Source organism: Loxodonta africana, chromosome 5, assembly GCF_030014295.1.
Source record: "Loxodonta africana isolate mLoxAfr1 chromosome 5, mLoxAfr1.hap2, whole genome shotgun sequence".
Taxonomy (NCBI): Eukaryota; Metazoa; Chordata; class Mammalia; order Proboscidea; family Elephantidae; genus Loxodonta; species Loxodonta africana.
In genome coordinates, this window is record NC_087346.1 from 70,665,565 (window position 1) to 70,687,074 (window position 21,510).

The 21,510-nt window shown below is 37.5% G+C and overlaps 1 protein-coding gene across 5 annotated transcripts in view; it reads left to right on the forward strand.

Annotated features, from left to right (window-relative positions):
• The window catches only part of LIN54 (lin-54 DREAM MuvB core complex component), an 81,346-nt gene that overhangs the window by 56,136 nt on the left and 3,700 nt on the right, over nucleotides 1–21,510 (forward strand). For all 5 annotated transcript variants that reach the window (XM_003414114.4, XM_010594095.3, XM_023553310.2 and 2 more), the window contains exons 5-12: nucleotides 3,762–3,978; nucleotides 9,183–9,256; nucleotides 9,413–9,610; nucleotides 10,949–11,040; nucleotides 11,790–11,861; nucleotides 12,782–12,884; nucleotides 13,031–13,168; nucleotides 20,561–20,763. In XM_003414114.4, the coding sequence (XP_003414162.1) occupies nucleotides 3,762–3,978; nucleotides 9,183–9,256; nucleotides 9,413–9,610; nucleotides 10,949–11,040; nucleotides 11,790–11,861; nucleotides 12,782–12,884; nucleotides 13,031–13,168; nucleotides 20,561–20,763 (1,097 nt within the window). The remainder of the gene's footprint in view (nucleotides 1–3,761; nucleotides 3,979–9,182; nucleotides 9,257–9,412; nucleotides 9,611–10,948; nucleotides 11,041–11,789; nucleotides 11,862–12,781; nucleotides 12,885–13,030; nucleotides 13,169–20,560; nucleotides 20,764–21,510) is intronic.

Below are 21,510 nucleotides of genomic sequence, written 5' to 3' on the forward strand. Positions count from 1 at the left end.
TCAGTTGGGGCCACTGAAGAGTTATATGGGGGAAGAGTGAACCATAACTAGACAAGGCCTCCCAGTGATTGAAGGCCAGCTTCTGATCAGTACTGTTTGTGGTTGGTTTAAGATTAGCTGCCCCTATGCTAACTGCCAGCCAGAAACCAAAGTGAATTCTCTCTGAAGGAATATAACCTCATTCAAAGCCTCAAATTATCTTCTTTAGTTTTTAATAAGCAATATTTAGCATTTAGTTAAAGCTTATCAGGCATACCAGGGACCAGACCAAATTATTCAGAACCAAGAGATACAGGTATTGGAGTTACAAGACACAAACTTTTAAAATAACTAAGATAAATGTACTCAGGACTTTAACAAGATGGAAAATTTCAACAGAGAACTGGAAACTATAAAAAGGAATGAGATGAATATTCTCAAATTGAAAAATTGAAACAGATTAAGAATGCAGAAGGTGAGTTTAACAGTAGGTTAAATACAGATAAAGAGAGGATTAGACATTTTTGGAGAAACAACATGGAGAGGGTTTCTCTTCAGCAGACCTGCCCTTAATGAAATCCCATAGTAAGTTCTTCAGGAATAAGGAAAATGATGCCAAAATGGAAGCACGGGGATGTAGGAAAGACAGAAAGGGTAAATTTGTAGTTATTTCTAAATGAGTATTTTATGGAGTTTATATGGAGAATTACTGTAAAATACTTGACAGTAATAGCACAAAGACAGGACAAGGATAAATGGTACTAGTGTTGTGTGGTTCTTTGATTGTCTGGGTTGTATATAAAGTATTAATTTATATCCCTGTATAGTACATTGTAATCTCTAGGGTAACCACTAAAAGAAAAGTAACAATGAAAAATAACAAACTAATAGAGGAGAAAACGAAATAAGAAATTACTTAATCCAAAAGAAGGCAAGAAAAAGGAACGTAGGACAGGTGAGACAAATAGGAAATAGTACAATAAACCCATTGCCCTTGAGCTGATTCTGACTCGCAGTGACCCTTTAGGACAGAGGAGAACTGCCCCATAGTTTTCAGTGAGCGCCTGGTGGATTCAAAATGCCATACCTCTTAACCACTATGCCACCAGGGTTTCTCAAATAGTACAATAAAAAACCAAACCAAACCAGTTGCTGTCAGGTCAATTCTGACTCATAGCAACCCTATAGGACAGAGTAGAACCGCCCTATAGCATTTTCAGGGAGCACCTGGTGGAGTCAAACTGCCGACCTTTTGGTTAGCAGCCGTAGCACTTAACCAGTACGCCACCAAGGTTTTCAAATAGTGTAATCGTAGCCCTAAATTAATTAAATGTAAACAGAATTGTATGCTGATTAAAAATGACGTTTATAAGTTATACTAGTTTAAAGTTTAGGATACAGAAAAGTTGAAAGTAAAGAGATGAAAAAAGAATACCATGCAAACCTAACTAAACCAGCCCAGGTGGTATGGTTCCAGCCATGGTATACCTACTGTAAACTCAAAAAACCACACCAGCTGCTATCCGCTCAATTTGGACTCATGGTGACCCCAGGTATGTCAGAGTAGAATTGCACTCCATAGGATTTTTGGTGGCTGTGATCTTTCAAAAGTAGATTGTCGGGCCTTCTGAGATGCCTCTGGAATTTGAACTGCTAACCTTTTGGTTAGTAGCCTAGCACTTAACCATATGCGCCACCAGGTATACCTAGTATACCTGCCTCATAATGTGATTGTTAGACTTAAATCAGATAATGTTATATAGAGTTTTTAGCATTGTCCTCTACACATATTCAGTACTCAGTAAATGGAATTATTGTTTGAGATACCTTGTTTCCTTTTTTTTTTTTTTTTTAATTGTGGTAAGATATATGGATCCCTGGTGGCTCAGTGGTTAAGAGCTCGGCTGCTGACCAAAAGGTCAGCAGTTTGAATCCACCAGCTGCTCCTCGGAAACCTTATGGGGCAGCTCTACTCTGTCCTGTAGGGTCCCTATGAGTCAGAATCAAGTCAGGTTTTTTTTTTCTGGTTCTTGATAAGATATATATAACAAGATATTTGCTATTTTAACCATTTTTAAGTGTACAGTTCAGCGACGTTAATTACATTCATTATCACCACTAACCATTTTCTAATGTTTTCCATCCCCCTAAACAGAAACTCAGTACCCTTGAAGTAACAACTCCCCATATCCCCCTTCTGCAGCCCCTGGTAATCACTAATAAACTAATATGCATTTTGAGGCACCTTATGTCTTAAGGTAGTATTTTTTTCCTCATTTTCAGCCAATATATATCAAGGACTATGTCTCATACACCATTATACATACTGTTTCATAGATTGCTTGGTTTTCAGTAGGTTCTATATGTACACATTTTATCCCTTTTCTCAATTTTCCTATTTTCATCTAACTTACTGACTGCTGTGGCTGTTGTTATTTTTTACCTTTATTTTGAATCTGCTTTTTGGTGCTTTTGGTGGTGCAATGGTTAAAGTGCTCGGCTGCTCACAGAAAGATCAGTGGTTTGAACCCACCAGCTGCTCCCTGGGAGAAAGATGGGGCAGCCTGCTTCCATAAAGATTACAGCCTTGGAAGCTCTATGGGGCAGTTCTAGTCTGTCCTATAGGATCACTTTGAGTTCAATCAACTCAGTCGCAATGGGACCTAATGATAATATGTGAATTATTTTATATTAAAGTAATCTCCTTTGGCTATTGCCTGTAGAGTTTCCAAACTTAGTGTGGTATTCCTCTATTTTTTTCTTGAGTTTTTATAAAAATGTTCATATTCTTCAGAATTTTTCTTTTAGAAATTATTATCCACATAGTGAATACAGATTTTCTTGATCATATGTTAACTGCCTGTTAGGATGAAGGTATTTTGAGGAATAGATAGGAACTTAATTCTTTAATAAAATAATACTATAGAACTAGTCAGAGAAGCTTTCTGAACCTTTGTTTTGTATGTCATTCTGTTGTACATTGGCTAAATATCAAATTTGGAGACATCTCAAAGACTGCCTTTCATGTTTCATTTATGTCTCTGGAAAGTCAAATTGCTTTCTGACTGAGGGAAAGGATTAAAAATGATTAAAATGAAAGTTTTGACTCAGATCTGATTTACCCAAATGTAGTTAGTTCCCTAGATGACTAAAATCAAGGTAATTTTGGGCTGAATTTGGCCCCCTGTCTGTATATTAGTAGATACATGTATACCTGGGGAATATTATAAGCTGTTCAGAATTGACTAGGCTTAATAAGATGGGCTTTTTTTGTGGGCACTATCTCTTCTAGGACATGTGAATACAAAACTTGTCAGTTAATATGGTGGGTGACAATAAAACCAAATACCTGTTTCTTCTCTGTGTTGAATATGGAGCTTAACAGTGGGAGATTTAAAATAATCCTTTTTTGAAATCAATTTTAACTGATGATAACAAAACTTATGTAAGTTCTTGTAAATTAAGTAATAATTTCTTCATAGCAAGTCATATGACCTGGAATATCAAGGACGTTAACTGCTAGAGATGGAAGGTAAACAAACAAACCAAAAAAAACAAACCCACTGCCATCGAGTCGGAGATGGAAGGTAGAACTTATTAATTTTAACTTCACTCCTGTGTCCATTACTACTCTTTTCATTTCTCTTTGAACAGGTTGTTCCTTTCAGCAGCTTTTGATGAAATAGAGGAACATACTTCTTACCTGAGCAATTATCATAAGTAAAAAAGAGTAGAAAAGTTAAATCCCAGATTACTGATAGCAGTGTTGTATTGTTTAATAGGCAGTGAAATCAGCTGTGCAGACCATCACTGTTGGAGGTGTGAGCACATCACAGTTTAAGACCATTATTCCTCTGGCAACTGCTCCCAACGTCCAGCAGATTCAGGTGCCCGGCAGCAAGTTTCATTATGTCCGCCTTGTCACGGCCACGACAGCCAGTAGCTCAACCCCGCCGGTTAGTCAGAACCCCAGTACAAACACTCAGCCTCTTCAGCAAGGTTAGTAACCTTTTTTTTTTTCCCCCAACAGTATTTAATGTTTTTAACATTATTAAAGAATTTTGGTCCTTTTCTTGCTGAAATCCTGATTAAGTGTGGTATTTCAGTTGAGAGTTTGAATCAGCAGCTGTTGCAGAAGGCAGTGAAATAGAGTCACAGTTGTATGTAAGTGTGGTATTTCATTTTGTTGGAAGCTGGTACAGAGTGTGCTATAATACCCGGTAATCATAATTCCCCATCAGTTTGTGGCTAGCCATTTTATTGTTGGTTTCAAACCTACCATTTATGCTAGTGATCTTAGATGGTATAGATTTAGATGAAACCAGATTATTTGTCTTATTTTCTAAAACCATGAAGCCCTTGATAGGGTTATGGTCAGTTGAAATGTTAATTAGGTAAGGTGTAAATAATAAACAAGAACTTTGTATCACATTCAACCTTTACTTATTTTTAATCTGTAACTGCTAATAGAAGTTGATTAAAATGCCCTATACTTTTGCTCTGTTGTATTTTTCTTAGAGGATGTTCCTGTTTATAGTCCTGCCCTTTTCTGTTTGTTTAACCCTTCCCCCTACCTAGTATACAAACACACACACATAACCTTTCCCCATATTTGTCTACTTTTTAAAAAATTAAATGATGTGAAAAGATCAGGATACTATCAGAATCTGGTAGTTTGCAGGTTAGACCATAATTTTTCCCTTGGAAGACTGCTGTCTCTTCCAGCGATGTCAAAAAGCAGTTGATGGCATGTGAATGGTTTATTGTTTACCAGAAGTAAATAAAAGACTTAAAGGCTAGTTGGTTACTCTTTTGTTTTTATTAAGAGTTCAGAGGTTTGGGGCTATTAAAAAAAAAAAAATTTTTTTTTTTTTTTTATATTGCTGATAGCTAATTCACCTGAGGGCAACTGTGGAAAGAAAAAAAATACCCCTCCTCTTTTTTTTTAAATTACTGAAAGGAGAAAATGGAGGAGACATGGGAGAATCAGTATGCTAGCATATACCCAGTGCCATTGAGTCGATTCCGGCTCATAGGGACCCTATATATATTCTGTTAAAATTAGACATATCAAGTAATTATGGTTTCCAATTCCTGTTTAAATGGGTTTTAGAAGAGACTCTTTTATCGTAGTGTTCTTACTGAGAGGAGAAGTGAAGCTTGCTTACTGCTGACTAAGGGAATCAAGTTTTATATTCTCCTTAGTACTTAAACTTGTCTGGGTACTAAGAGAGGTGCTACAAGTCCTTTGTATTAGGTGTCATGGTGATTATAAGGCAGTCAATTAGATACAGTTGGTTATATTTTATACATACGTGTTTCTGTTTATATAGTACACTGAGTCTCTGGTTCTAGTATGATGTTAACACTGATTGTCTCATTAGCAAGAATTAAATCTTTGGTATAAGTAGAAAAGACAGGAAGGTCCAGGAAGAGTAGAAGAATGCCCTGGGCATTTCATAATTATACTGTATGTATTTCTTGGTGCCTTCTTTTCCAAGTTTATGTCTGTCTGCCTCTCTCTACCTGTCTGATTCTCTTTGCCTCCCGGCAATCCATTGCTGCACCTTTTGCTCTCTTGCCTCTTTTTTGCTTTTCACCTTCAGCTTTTCTTCTGTGTTCTCCCCATGATTTCTCTACCTTCCTCATCACCCTCTCTCTGTATCCTCCTCTCGCACACATACATGTACCACAGATGTGATTTCCTTTATTATCACCCTGTATTTTTCTTTTGGTCTTTCGCTCCTGTCTCATGAAAGATCTGGGTATATATATTTCACAGAAATAATGAGTTAATTTTAAAATTTTTATCGGAGATATACTAAATATTTGCTCCACTTAATCAAATGTACTGATATGTCTAAGAGCCTGATTTTCTATGATGGATTTACTTAAATGCCAAAGGGAATTGAGCTCATCTTGTATACCCCCTCCCAAAACAAACAACCAATGTTCAAAGGCTCTACCATATTAATTGCTGGCTTGATAGCTGGCAATAAGTAGAAGGGCTCAGAGGAGTGCTTGGTTAGCCTTTTCAGAATATGATCTCCTACCATCTTGGTGAGGGAGGGAATAAATTTAAGAAATTAAAAAGCCTCAAACTCTTGCAGATATGATTTCTGAAGCTTGGGAGGAGGCTGTTTCAAAGGCTTTGTGCAGAATTCTTGTTCTAAGAGTTGTTTGAGACAAAAAAATAAAAGATTATGTCAGCTTCTATGAAAACCGTAGTAGGTAAAAAAAAAAATTTTTTTTAATGAAAACTGCAGTAGTAATGTGGAAATGTTCTGTAAGGTGAGGGAGGAGGAGGAGAAATACAGACCTCTACTTAGTTGTATAACGTCGCCACGACACCTTCCCCTTCCTTAGGTATTTTATAGTATCTGTTTTCTGACCACTTCATTTTATATTTTCTGCATCCCTCAGGCTTCAGTTAAACCTCAGCACAGAGATGCCAAACCTATATAAACCTAGGGAGTTCCCAAGTTTTCTAGCCGTGTGTGTGTGTGTGTGTGTGTGTGTCTGTGTCTGTGTCTGTGTCTGTGTGTGAGAGAGAGAGAAAGTGGAGGGCTAGTACCCTCTCCTTATTATCCAAATAAGAATCATGAGTCCATTATTGGATGTGACTGAATGCAGGTCATACCCCTCCCCCTTTATTTCTCAGGACCACCAGGAAGTTCTTAAATTCCTCTGGTTATTGCTCTCACTTCAAAATTGTTGCTCTTGGAAGGGTGCCCATCATCTCCCCTCCAAGGAGCAGGGAGTCCACTGTCCTCTGCCCCAAGCATGAATTCAGGCACACACTTCAATTCCTTAAAGTATTGCTGAGACCAGCCAACAGTGGTTGATTATAACTTGACTAAATCTTGAAGGTAACAGAATAATCAAAACAGAACTGGAAACAATTTCATATCAGGTGTCAGATGTCACTTCTCCTACAACTCATGGCCATATACTCTGTTTTTATAACAACTTTACTGAGATATAGTTCACATACCATAAAACTCACCGTTTCAAAGTGCACAATTCAGTGCTTTTTAGTATATCCACAGTGTTGTGCAAACCACCACTACTGTCTAATCCTGTACTCTTTCTGGGCATCTCCTGCTTTCCCCCTCCCACCTTCAGCTTGTTACCTTGCTTCAGGGGTCTGCTCCCTTTTAGATCAGAGTAACCTCTCTCTAATATTCTCCTCTTTGAGGACTCTCAACTTTTTGTCCTCATACCATCAGTGCTTCCATTCCCACCAAAAGTAAAAAATAATATTGTAGCAGACTTTCTATCCAAGAAAGTCTGTTATTTTTCTTTGATTATTCAGAGCAATCTAGATTGCATTATATCAACCTCTGTCTTTCAGACCAGGCTCCAGCCTTACCTTTGCATAAATAAAATCTGAAGAGATGTCCTTACTGTCTTCTTAAATCCCTCCCGTAGGCTGTGGAAATGACTGCAGACCGTGTAAAAAAGGACAGTTCTTTTGGTCCAAACATAGGTCTAGTGCCAACCTCTCTCCTGAATTCCCTCATAAAATTTTTCTACATCAGCTTTCATCTTCCCTTCAAATCAGCTCATCCTTGAATTTTTAGTTCTAATGACTGTAGTTTATCCAGTCACTTGAAAGCTTTGTGATGACTTACACTTTTTCTCCCCTTATACCTATGATTCCTACCATCCATTTGGTTGATAAGTCAGGTTCCTTTCACTTCCACTGTGTCTCTTGCATCTGCGCCCTCCTTTTTATTCCCCTGGCTGTCACCCTAGATTAGACTCTCATTTTTTGCCCAGACTAACATGATACACTTTTGACTTGTCTTGTTTCTTGCAGTGCCACTCTGTTTTACACACTGCTGCCAGATGCCATTTCTTTTTGTGCTGTTCTAATAATATATCTGTACTTAAAAACCTTCAGAAACTTCTCATTGTCTTCTGAGTTGAAAATAACAGATTTCTGCCCTAACCTTCAAGGTCCTCAACAAAACAACTACAGTGTGCCTTTTTGCCTGTGTTTGCCGACTTTAACCTTAGGTTCTAGCCAAACGAGCCTGTTCATCAGCGTTTCTTGTGCCTTGCTGCTTCCCTGCATCAAGCCCCCGCTTTTCATGCTTCTGCCTCTGCCCAGAATGCCTCCCTGCAGTCACTGTGCCTTCTTTTCAGCCTGGCTGTTGGGTAGGACCTATCGCAGACACTTGTCTTCCATGCACTCTTTCCAGATTCCCATCCTCTGAGCCTCTCAGGTGTATATTCTCTCTCCTGTGGACTCCCACAGCACTTCATCTTCTTTAATAGTATTTTTCTTATTCCGGTACTTGCCTCATCTACCCTACTAGACTGTAATGTCCTTGAGGGCAGATGCCTTGAACCTTAGTTCATTGGAACAATGTCTGCAATGCCATTTATATAACAGTGACAACAACAATAATGTCAGCTAGCATTTGTTGAACACTTCTTGTTAGGCACTGCTTTAATTGATTTTCACAAACTAACATACTCTATCTACCTGTAAGAGATACTATTATCATCCCCATACTGCACATGGGGGGATAGGCAAAGAGAGTTTAAGTAATTAGAAAGTGGCAGAACTGGGATTTGAACCCCCAGGGTCTTATGGCTTCAGAGCCCATATTTTTAACCTTTATGCTGTGTTGCCTTTTTGTAGGTTCTGTAAATACTGAATTATGCCAGAATAATAAATATTTTTTCTGGTTTAAATAGAGTCACGGCAGTTAGAAATGGTATAGAATGATGTTGATACTCAAGTTCATGAATGGTAGTAGTCCTTTTATTTATACAGCATTTCATTTGGCTAGATTTAATAGAGAATGTGTAAGTCATCTGGATACAGTTTGAAGTACTTTCAATAGCATGTCTTGAGCCTACAAATACACCATCATAAAGTAGATAGACTATAACTACTTTAGATATAAGTTCCTTGGTATATAGGTTAAGGAATTTTGAAAGGTACCTATCCTGATTGAATATCACTCAAAATAGGAAACACATGAGAATTCTGGAAGCTCTTTCACGAGGATAACTTGGGAGAGCTAACATATTTCTGTTTCAGATACTATCTTTTATAAATATTGTATTTACTCGTTAGCTAACCAGACAATAAAGTATTTCATGTCTGATGGTTTCATAAGGATTATAACTCTTCATGGAAATTTAATTGGAATTATTTCATAAAGCATTTTTTTTTCTTTTTAAAGCAAAGCCAGTGGTTGTTAATGCAACCCCAGTACGAATGTCAGTTCCGATAGTCCCAGCGCAGACTGTCAAACAAGTGAGTATCACATAAATTCTTTCCCTCAGTCTCTCCCAAGCAGACAATTTACTCTGAAAAACTCAAAGTTCAGATTTAGGTACAAGAGATTTATACTGAATGGAGCAGTTGTAAATTTTATTTTTGTAATCTCTGATATACTTCCCATTTTTTCAGGTTGTTCCAAAACCAATCAATCCAACTTCACAAATAGTAACTACTAGCCAGCCACAGCAACGGCTTATCATGCCTGCCACACCACTGCCACAAATCCAGCCAAACCTCACTAACCTTCCACCAGGCACTGTCCTGGCACCAGCTCCGGGGACAGGGAATGTGGGTTATGCAGTGCTTCCAGCTCAATATGTTACTCAGGTATGTGCAAAAAATTAAGTCATTACATTTCAAAAAGGATAATTAGGTCCAAGAAGTCTTAAAAAAAAGAAAAAGAAAAAAAAAAAAAAAAAAAAACCAGTTGCCATTGAGTTGATTCTGACTCATGGAGACCCTGTGTGTTGCAGAGTAGAATTGCTCTCCATAGGGTTTTTCAAGGCTGTGACCTTTTGGAAGCAGCTTGCCAGGCCTTTCTTCCAAGGAGCTTCTGGGTGGGTTCTAACAGCCATCCTTTCAGTTAGTAGTCGAATGTAACCATTTGCGCCACCCAGGGATCCTGAGAAGTCTAGTACTATCATATTCTGGAACTACTCAAAAAAAGCATCTAATTCAGTATTAAAATAGCTCTTTCCAAGATCTTGAGAAGTTAACTAAAGCTTCTGTGTATCTTTATCATTCAGAAATATATAGCACAAGTCAAATATATAAGTCAGACAATTTGAAGCTCAGGGTAGCTTGGTGAGAGGGCAAGATTATGCAGGCTTAAGAGAGAATAGGTTGAAGTTAAAATCAGCAGAGTTCATGTCAATTTAGAAGAGACTGTGGCTGTAATAGACCTCTCCCTCACACGTGAACATGCTGCCACTGATTTGCTCTTGGAAAACAAACTCTGTGATGCATTTCCAGGTGAAATAGCTTTACCAGTCTGTCCAGAGACTCTCATCTGGCCATCTTTAGAGTCAGTGCCATTTATTACCCAACAGGCTGGCTTGGGTTGGGGAGTGCTGCTTTCTTTGTCATGTTAGGATCAAGCATGTTAGACCATGTTCTAAGCAGTTGTATTGATCATCTCAGATTATAAGAGAGGGAAACAAACCCATTTATGTACTTCAGTGAAATATACTTTTGGGCTACTGATAAAAAAGTAAAGTTTAGTATTTTTAACATTGACGTCTCTTAAAAATTAGCATAAGATAGAAACTTAATTATTGCACATGTAACTTCTCATTTTCTATGATTTGTAATGTGATGAATGATCAGTATAGTACCTGTTCTATCTGTAAGTAGGCCTCTTGAATTTGTCCAGCTAATGAAAGCTATTAGAGTAATCTCAGGGCATGCATCTAAAATTTCCCGTAATTCTATAAAATGGTTTCTTATATTTGAATAATGTAGTACTTTATAACGTTCACATTTTTTTCACCTCTACTATTTATTTGGGTCTTTAAAAGAGCTCTGTGAGGTAGTATGTTTCTATGAAATTCTCCGTTGTGTTTTCCCTATTTTAGTAGGAGAATTTATATTTCTTACCGATTGTTATATCTGAGAGTATTGTCCATTTTTTGCGAGTATGGTCTAATTGCCTTTCTTTACATGCAGCTACAGCAATCTTCATATGTGTCTATAGCAAGCAACTCTAACTTTACTGGAACATCTGGTATCCAGACCCAGGCAAGGCTTCCATTCAATGGGTGAGTATTTTGAAAACATGTAAATTAAGTTGTTATATCAGCTTAATTGCAACATAAAATATATATTTCAAAATACATCCTATTTTTTTTTTCCCCCTCAAAGCTATATGAGCATGCCTCTAAAGTATATTCTATTTTGAAATACTTCAGACTTACAAAAAAGTTACAGGAACAGTCAGAACTCCCAAATAGCCTTTACACGCTATTCACCAATTTTGCCATGTTTGTTTTATTATTCTGTCTCTTTCTCTTAAGAGTCCTAAATATGTTTTTAAGTTACTATATTAGGTCTTTGTTTTTGTTGTTGTTGTTTTAAGTCTGTTAACTGCTGCTTTTGCAATATCAGTGTTTAGTCAGTTTATGTGGAATTAGCTTAGCCCCACTCCCCGAATTCTTCCCTCACACACCCCTCTCTCCTTACTGTCTTTTACATTTGGATTCCAGGAGCTTTGAGGAAATTTCAATTTTGTTTTCTCAAAATGAAGATTATTTGTGGACTGTTACTTAGTAGCTATTGATAACTTCATCATCATTATTATTCCATATCTTCGCTCCCTTCCTCTCTTTTCATGTTACAGTTTGCATTTGAACTTAATGTAAATGGAACAACATAGCAAACTTTTTCTAGAGATAGATATGTTTGTTAAAGCTTTATTTTAGGAGGAACTTACAAATTGGAGACTTTTCTATTTTAAATGGCTACTTTTAATTGATTAAAATGTATATCTTTTATGTGTGTGTCTGTATAGCATAATCCCATCAGAGTCTGCCAGTCGGCCCAGAAAGCCCTGTAATTGTACAAAATCGCTGTGTTTGAAATTGTAAGTGTTTTTGCTACTGTTTGCTTATTTAATATAACTGGAAATGATTGTAAAAACAAATGGAGTTAACTAAAAAAAATTAACAGATAATTTCATAAGTCTAAGTAATTTAAATAAATATACAAGTAAATATTTGAATACGTACACCAAAAAATACCAAACCCATTGCCATCGAGTCGATTCTGACTCATAGTGACCCTATAGGACGGAGCAGAACTGCCCCATAAGGTTTCCAAGGAGCACCTGGTGGATTTGAGCTGCTGACCTTTTGGTTAACAGCCATAGCTCTTAACCACTACACCAATAGGCAGTGTAAAACTACTTTTTCATTCAGAAAGAAATAATTTGAGTCTTTGCTGTCCATAAGGCACTGGAGTAGGGGTTAGGAATGCAGCAGCATGAGACAGGCATAGTCTCTGCCTTTAATAATAAGTTTTATCTCACGACCCTTGTATGCGGTCTCCTAAGTGAGGTGATGTGCTGAATAGTTTTAAAAATAGTCAGATGATTAATTTGTCTTTTAGTATTAAACTAAGAGATTTGACGAGACAGTTAAATGAAAAGGGGATTTAGCATCTAAAGAAGCACTATTGTAGTTCAAGTGAGCAGATTTTACTAATAGAATATAGACAGTGTTTTTCTTTTTTAATGATTTTGAAGTAACTTAATTTGTGGACAGGTAAAATCATATTAGCTCTTGTGTTGATACCTGTTACTAGTTGAACAAGTTTGTAGGCCAAAATTCTAGGAGCTAGTGACTTCAATTTTGAGCCTTCGTACATGGTTGAGAATGTGTCTCAGTAGGTGGCTCTGAGTTTATTTCTAGAATGTTTTACCATAATATAACGCTATTAAGTCAGTTTCAGGGTTTGATTGTACTGACGTTGACTTTTTACTTTATGCTGATTTTTATATTCCAGATACTGTGATTGCTTTGCAAACGGTGAATTTTGCAACAATTGTAATTGTACTAATTGTTATAACAATTTGGAACATGAAAATGAAAGGCAAAAAGCAATAAAGGTGATTATTTTTTATTTGATTTAACCGATAAATTTTTCTAATTTTACCTGTCTTTTGAAGTGCTTAATTGTTTTAGTAAGAAAAAAATTAGTTCCCTTTGCAGTGCTTAAATTTAATGCCCACTGGTATTTGATTTGTTTTGATAGGCATGCCTTGACAGAAATCCCGAAGCCTTTAAGCCTAAAATAGGCAAAGGAAAGGAGGGGGAGTCAGATCGACGTCACAGCAAAGGATGTAATTGCAAACGATCAGGATGTCTTAAAAACTACTGTGAATGCTATGAGGTGAGATGCTGGTTGGGTAGAATAACCTGACCATCTTTTGAAAATAACGTCAGCAAAACCAAATCAAACCTGTTGCTGTTGAGTCGATTCCAATTCATAGCACCCCTATAGGACAGAGTAGAACTGCCCCATAGGGTTTCCAAGGAGTGGCTGGTGGATTGGAACTGCCGACCTTTTAGTTAGGGCTGAGCTCTTCGTCACTTGTACGTGTATAAATTTACTTGAAAACTAACGAATACTGGGAAATTGCCTTGCAGTTTGAAAATATGCACAGCAGCCTGAAGGCCCTGGGTTGGAAAGACCTTCTGGCCTCTCAAGCAGGACTTCAGAGGAGCAGTGCCTTGGTCTTGTCAGTACAGTTCAGGTCTTATTAGCTGATTTACCAGCTCATAACTTCTTGGTCATTATACCTGGAAGTATAGTTATTAGAGTATATATTTATTGATTTTCATTAATAATAATAACCATCAAAATGGATTGAAAACTGCAGCAGTGGTTCTCAACTGAGGGGCAGTACTAACCACCCGCCTCCACTAGCATTTCGAAAATAAATGTGGATATAAAATAGCTTGCATTCCAGGGAGCAGTCCAGTAAGTTAAGGGTTATCTTGCTCAAAGTCCTTGTGGTTAATAGTTCCCTGTTGAGAAACACCTGCTCGGTGAGAAACCAACTTAATATTAAGCAGATTACTTTGTGAGCATGAAAGTTGAAAAGAAGGACTATGAAGTATTGCTGGATGTGATTATTGGCCACTGTGAGGTGATTGTGTCTATTTTCACTGTGTTACCATCCCACTCAGCTGGTCATTTTTATTTATGGGTCAGGGCATCTTCTCAGGAAATTCTGCTTTGACAGATGCCATGTAAATCATCCCTATCTTACTTCAGAACAAGTACCAGACAGATCATTATTTTTATTTTAAAAGCTTAAATACAGCAATCTAGTCATATCTGGGATTAACTCTAGTTTACCATAGTTGGTTTCTTGTTGTGTCTGAAAGTCTTTACTGACAATCTTTTGGGTTTACTTAATCCCTGCAGTTGACTCTTCTCATCTTTTATATTTTCATTTCATTCTTTCAAATTTCATTCTCAGAGGGGGACTGTATTTTAAGTTTTAGCAGAAGGTCTAGCCTTGCATCTGGTAAAGTAACTCCACAAGGGGCTGCACATGTGTCCCTGGTAGGGAGCATATGTATATGCCTGCAGCTCAGTGCCCTCTCCCATACAAAATGTGTCATACTAAAGATTCTGTCTACTGGCTGTTCTGTGTAATGAATTCTTCCTCAGTTCACTGATTTCAAAGGTACAATAATCTTCTCAAGAAGTAAAGAAGTACAGTGGAGTAATATCTTGTCAGTTCTAACACCAGTATGAGTGTAAATTGCATATAATCAAGATTACTTTTGAAAGTGTCTTAAATAATATCTCCTAGTCCAACAAGCTAGTATTGGAATTTTCATCCAGTATTGGAATAGATGACTTTCTTCTATATGAGCACCAGATTAAGTAGGTGGTTTGTGTTCATAGGACATACCGTACAAAAGTTGTTGTGAATATATAAAAATTAACCTGTAGACAAAACTTTTTCTTTTGTAAGCTATCAAACCAAGGCTACAAAAAGAGAGAAGGTGTAAAGCTGGGTCAGAGGACAAAGTCACCCTTTAATGTACGTGGCATTGAACAGTCAGTACATGCCAGACATATGAAATTCAGACATACATGAAATAAGCATTTGATTGAACTGGTTAACAAATACATAAGTTAATAGAAATAGAAAAGGCAGTATACTGGTTAGAAAGTGCTAGAAGAGAGAAATCTGCTCTATCTGTTATAAGAAAATCTTTGTCATTCAAAGCATACCCAATTTCTAGTAATCTAAGAAATTTTTCATGAGCCAAGAAATGGAAAAACCTAGAATACACTAAACTTAAAGTCCCTAGGTGACACAAATGGTTAAGCACTTAACTAAGAGCCAAAAGTTGGTGGCTGAAACTCACTCAGGTGCTTCAGAAGACAGGCCTGGCGATATGCTCCTGAAAGGTCACAGACTTGACAATCCTGGGGAGCTGTTCTGCTCTGCACACATGGGGTCACCATGAGTCAAAATCAACTTGATGGCAGCTAACAACAACATGACTAAAAAACCAGTTGCAGTCAAGTTGATTCTGACTCCTAACAACCCCATGTGTGTCACAGTAGACTGATTTTTCAGAAATAGATTAGTAGGCCTTTCTTCTAAGGTGCTTCTAGGTAAACCCAAACCCCCAACCTTTTGTTAGCAAACCCAGATCTCCTGTGTGGGAGGTAAGAATTCTACCACTGGAACATCACAGCTCTCCATTACCCACAGACTAACCCATTACCATCAAGTCAATTCTGACTCATAGTGACCCTATAGGACAGCATAGAACTGCCCAATAGGGTTTCCAAGGATGTAATCTTTATGGACCACCACTCATCCGTCAGTTTGTCCTACTCTGGTTGCTTGTGTGTTGCTGTGATGCTGGAAGCTATGCCACTGGTATTTCAAACACCAGCAGGGTCACCCACGGTGGAAAGTTTTCAGCGGAGCTTCCATACTATGACAGAGTGGGAAGAAGGATCTGGTGGTCTACTTCTAAAAAAATTGGCCAATGAAAAACTTATTAATAGCAGTGGAACATTGTCTGATATAGACGTGGAAGATGAGCCTCTCAGGTTGGAGAGCACTCAAAATGTGACTTCTCAAATTAGAGTCAACCTTAGTGACATGGATGGAGTCAAGCTTTTGGGGCCTTCGTTTACTGATGTGGCACTATTCAAAGATATAAGAAACAGCTGCAAACATCCATTAATAATCGGAATGTGGAATGTATGAAGTATGAATCTAGGAAATTAGAAGTTGTCAAAAATGCCATGGAATGCTTGAAGATAGATCCTAGGCATTAGTGATCTGAAATGGACTGATATTGATGATTTTGAATCAGACAGTCATATGATCTCCAATGCCGGGAATGACACATTGAAGAGGAACAGCATCACATTCATTGTCAAAAAGAACAATTCAAGATCTATCCTTAAGTACAACTAGTCGGTGATAGGATAATATCCATACAACTACAAGGAAAACAAGTTAATATGACCATTATTCAAATTTATGCACCAACTGCAGATGCCAAAAATGAAGAAATTGAAGATTTTTTACCAACTTTTGCTGTCTGAAATTAATGAAACATGCATTCAAGATGCATAATTACTGGTGATTAGAATATGAAAGTTGGAAACAAAGATCAGTAGTTGGAAAGTATGGCCTTGGTGATAGAAACAATGCCATAGTTCGCATGATAGAATTTTGCAAGACCAACGACCTACTAATTGGAAATACCTTTCTTCAACAACAAACGTGACTGTACACATGGACCTTGCCTGATGGAATACACAGGAATCAAACTGACTACATCTGTGGAAAGAGACGATGAGGAAGCTTAATATCATCGGTTAGAACAAAGCCTGGGGCCGAGTGTGGAACAGTCATCAGTTGTTCCTATGCAAGTTCAAGTTGAAGCTGAAGAAAATTAAAACAAGTCCACTAGAACCAAAGAACGACCTTGAGTATACCCTATCTGAATTTAGAGTCCATCTCAAAAATAGATTGGACATGTTGAACACTTATGACTGAAGACCAGATGAGTTACGGGATGACATCAAGGACACCATTACCGAAGAAAGCAAACGGTCATTTAAAAGAAAGAAAAGATCAAAGTGGATGTCAGCAGAGACTCTGAAAGTTGCTCTTGAATGTAGAGTAACTAAAATGGAAGAAATGAAGTAAAAGAGCTGAACAGAAGATTTCAAAGGGCAGCATGAGAAGACAGAGTATTATAATGAAATGTGCAAAGACCTGAAGTTAGAAAACCAAAAGGGAAAAACACACTGAGCATTTCTCAAGCTGAAAGAACTGAAGAAAAACTTCAAGCCTCAAGTTACAGCATTGAAAGATTCTATGGGCAAAATATTGAACAATGTAGGAGCCTCAAAAGAAGAAGGAAGGGATACACAAAATCACTGTAACAAGACAAATTTATGGACATTCAGTCATTTTGGGTGGTAGCATATGATCAAGAACTGATGGTACTGAAGGAAGAAGTCCAAGCTGCACTGAAGGCATTGGCAAAAAACAAGCCTCCAGGAATTGATGAAATACCAATTGAGATGTTTCAACAAACTGATGCAATGCTGGAAACTCATCTGCCAAGAAATTTGGAAGACAGCTATCCTGGTAACTGACTAGAAGAGATCCATATACGTGCCCATTCCAAAGAAAAGTCATCCAACAGAATGCGGCAGTTATTGAACAATATCTTTAATATCACATGCAAGTAATTTTGCTGAAGATTATTCAAAAACTGTTGCTGCAGTACATTGACAGGGAACTACCAGAAATTCAGAAGAGGAGATGGAATGAGGGATATTACTGCTGATGTTAGATGGATGTTGGCTGAAAGCAGAGAATACCAGAAAGATACTTACCTGTGTTTTATTGACTATGTAAAGGCATTCGACTGTGTGGATCATAACAAATTATGGATAACACGGCAAAAATGGGAACTCCATAACACTGAATAGTAGTCACGTGGAACCTGTACATAGACCAAAGGCAGTTGTTCGAACAGAACAAAGGGATACTGCATGGTTTAAAGTGAGGAAAGATGTGCATCAGGGTTGCATCCTTTCTCCATACTTATTCAATATTTATGCTGAGCAAATAATCCAAGAAGTTGGACTACATGAAAAAGAACACGTCATTAGGATTAGAAGAAGACACATTAACAGCCTGCAATATGCAGATGGCACAACTTTGCTTGCTGAAAGTGAAGAGGACTTGAAGCACTTACTGATGATCAAAGACTACAGTCTTTAACGTAGATTACAGCTCAACATAAAACAAAAATCCTCACAACTGGACCAATAAGCAATATCATGATAAACAGAGAAAATATTGAAGTTATCAAGGATTTCATTTTACTTGGATCCACAATCAGTGCTCATGGAAGCATCAGTCAAGAAATCAAACGACATATTGCATTGGGCAAATCTGCTGCAAAAGACCTCTTTAAAGTGTTGAAAGCAAAGATGTCACTTTGAGGACTAAGGTGCATCTGACCCAAGTCATGGTATTTTCAGTCGCCTCATGCATGCGAAAGCGGGGCAGTGACTAAGGAAGACTGACGAATTGATGTGTTTGAATTATGGTGTTGGTGAAGAATATTGAATATACCATGGACTGCCAGAAGAACAAACAAATCTGTCGTGTAAGAAGCACTACCAGAATATTCATTAGAAGCAAGGATGGCGAGACTTTGTCTTACATACTTTGAATATGTTATGAGGAGGGACCAATCTCTGGAGAAGGACATTGTGCTTGGTAATGTAGAGGGTCAGGGCAGAAAACACTGGAGAGGGATTTACATAGTAGCTGCAACAGTGGGTTCAAACATAGCAACAATTGTGATGGAATAAGACTGGGAAGTGTTTTGTTCTTCTATGAGTTGGAACCAACTCAGACTGCCAAATCTTTCTCCCACGGAGTGAGCTGGTGGGTTTGATCCTCTAACCTCATGCAGTGATTAACTACCAGTGCTCCTACCCAGAGACCAAAAACCAATTCAAATCAAACCCATTTGCCATCGAGTCAATTCCGACTCATAGCAATCCTGTAGGACAGAATAGAACTTCCCTCATAGGGTTTCTAAGGCTGTAAATCTTTATGGAAGCCGATTGCCACATCTTTCTCCTGCAGAGTGGCTGGTGGGTTCGAACTGCCAACCTTTAGTGGCAGCTGAGTGCTTAACCACTGTGCCACAAGGGCTCCCTACCCAGAGACTCCCATCCCATCACTGTCAAGTCGATTCTGACTCATAGCAACCCAGAGACTAGCGTTGTCATTGTAAGTTTAGATTTAAAAATTTTAGATATTTTTAGTACCTTTATTATGGCTTCTAATTCTTAGTACAAATTATTAATCTGTCTTTTTCCTTTCTGAGGTCAGGGATTTTCTCTTGTCATTAGTAGATTCTTACTAAGTGTTGCTTGAGTTAGTTCCCAGACTGGCTCACAGTAACCCAAATAACCCAAAATGTATATCCGTTTATTCCCATGGTAAATGATTTGTGTATTTTAAGAAAGGAGCAGGGCAAATGTGTTCATAATATGGTCCATTTTATTTTCTTGCTAGGCCATATAGAAGGAAAGGACATGTACCCTTTGACCAGTAAGCCCAATTCTAAAGTCTATTGCATAGAAATGAAAGTACTAATGTATATATACAAAAGGGAGGTCTGGTCACACAATGGTTAAGCAGTCAGCTGCTAACCAAAATGTTGGCCTTTTGACCCCACCAGTTGTTCTGCAGGAGAAAGAGCAGTCTACTTCAGTAAAGATTACAGCCTTGGAAACCCTATGGAACAATTCTGCTCTGTCCTGTAGGGTTGCTATGAGTTGGAGTCGACTCAATGGCAGTGGGGTAATATATATGAAAATTATTTTTCTGCAATTTTTTTTTTTTTTGTACCCAAGAACTGGAAACATTGAATGCCCGTCAATAGGGGGATGAATTCCCAAATAAAATATGGTACATCCATAACGGGAATTAATACCCCGCCATTAAATAGAATTGTTTCTGGCGATTTTATGCCAGACAGCTGGGAGGGATTTCAAGACATGTTCAGTGTGAGGAAAGCAAGATGTAGAAAAGTGGTTATAATGATGATCTCATTTTTGTAAAACTGAAAAAAAAAAAAAGGAATTCTGTATTTGCGAGTTTTTATCTCAATGGCACTGGCTTTGGTTTTTCGGTTTTATGTGTATATTTAGGTCTGTTTTTGCATAAATATACATATTTTTATATGAAAGACACACTGGTTTTATGTGGATTATTGAAGGGATTGGAGAATCCAGGAGAGGGAGTACAGGAAGGGAGTTACCCATAATAAAAATACCATTTTTGAAATCCTTTAATGTGAACTTAAATGGAGGTCACCAACATGCTAATGGTGGTTTGATTGAGGTGTTTGGATTCTTGATGACCCTTATTTTTTAATATTTTAATGTATCATTCATATTCTTTATAAAGGACATTGATATTTCTATCAGGAGGAAAATCTGTATTCATAATGGAAGGAAAGTTGACACAGAATGGCCTGAACACAGACATTGGACAGCCACTCGCAGACTTAAGAATATCTGACCTAGCTAAATGAGCAGTTAGTCCATACAGTGTTTGTGTTTCCATCTAATCTTATGTCAGTTGATCAGTTAATTCTATTGTATGTTGATCTGATGGTGGAACCTACTTGTAGTAGCATGTTTTTTGGTTTTGATTTGGAAATCTTTCTTTTGTAAATCTTTTAGGCAAAGATAATGTGTTCCTCAATATGCAAATGTATTGGTTGTAAGAATTTTGAAGAAAGCCCAGAAAGAAAGACTTTGATGCACTTGGCAGATGCAGCGGAAGTAAGGGTACAACAACAAACAGCAGCAAAGACTAAGTTATCCTCTCAAATTTCGGACTTGCTCACGAGGCCTACCCCAGCTTTGAATAGTGGAGGAGGAAAGTAAGTCAATGTTTTTTTCTCTTTTTTATAGTGTGGCTTGAATATTTATTTTTGGTAACGTTTCTTTTTTTTTTTTTGGCCAAAATAGAATTAATGCTTTTGATTGATGCAAACCTGAATTTTGCATTTTCTTTCCATCTTTAGTTACTTGTTGTAAAGGAACTTAAAGGTAACAGAAAAACCATTGTCAGATATATTACACCATTCTAAAATGCTGTGATACATTAGTTCACATTTGAGCCTTAATTTAATTGGATCTCTCCTTAGTAAGTTGAGGTAATTGTGTAATTTGACAAACCCTCAAGAAAACGGAATTTTTTATACCTCTTTCTGGTGGTATCATTACTCATATTTTAGATTTTGCCACTTTTTCCCTTCCCTCCTGTTCCATTTTTTGTGTTCTGGTAGCACTTTTTATTATCACTTTCACACATTGTGTTATTGTAATCCTTTATTGCTACGCCTTTCATTAGACTTTCTGAACTCCGGAGTAGGAAAAGCTTGAGCTTTCAAGTCAGGCAGACCCAAGTTAAAATGCTGTTTGTGCTACTTAGTGGTTTGTGAATTAGACAAGTGCTTCATCTCTCTGAGCCTGTTTTCTTAGTCTTCATATAATCCTTACCAGGTGCCTGTGAGAAATAAAGCATCTGTCTTCTCGGTGTTTGGCAGGGTGTGATGCTACATAGTTTGTTGACTTACTTAGACTTTTATTAGAAAGTTTGTTAGAGGTTAATTTGAAGAATTATC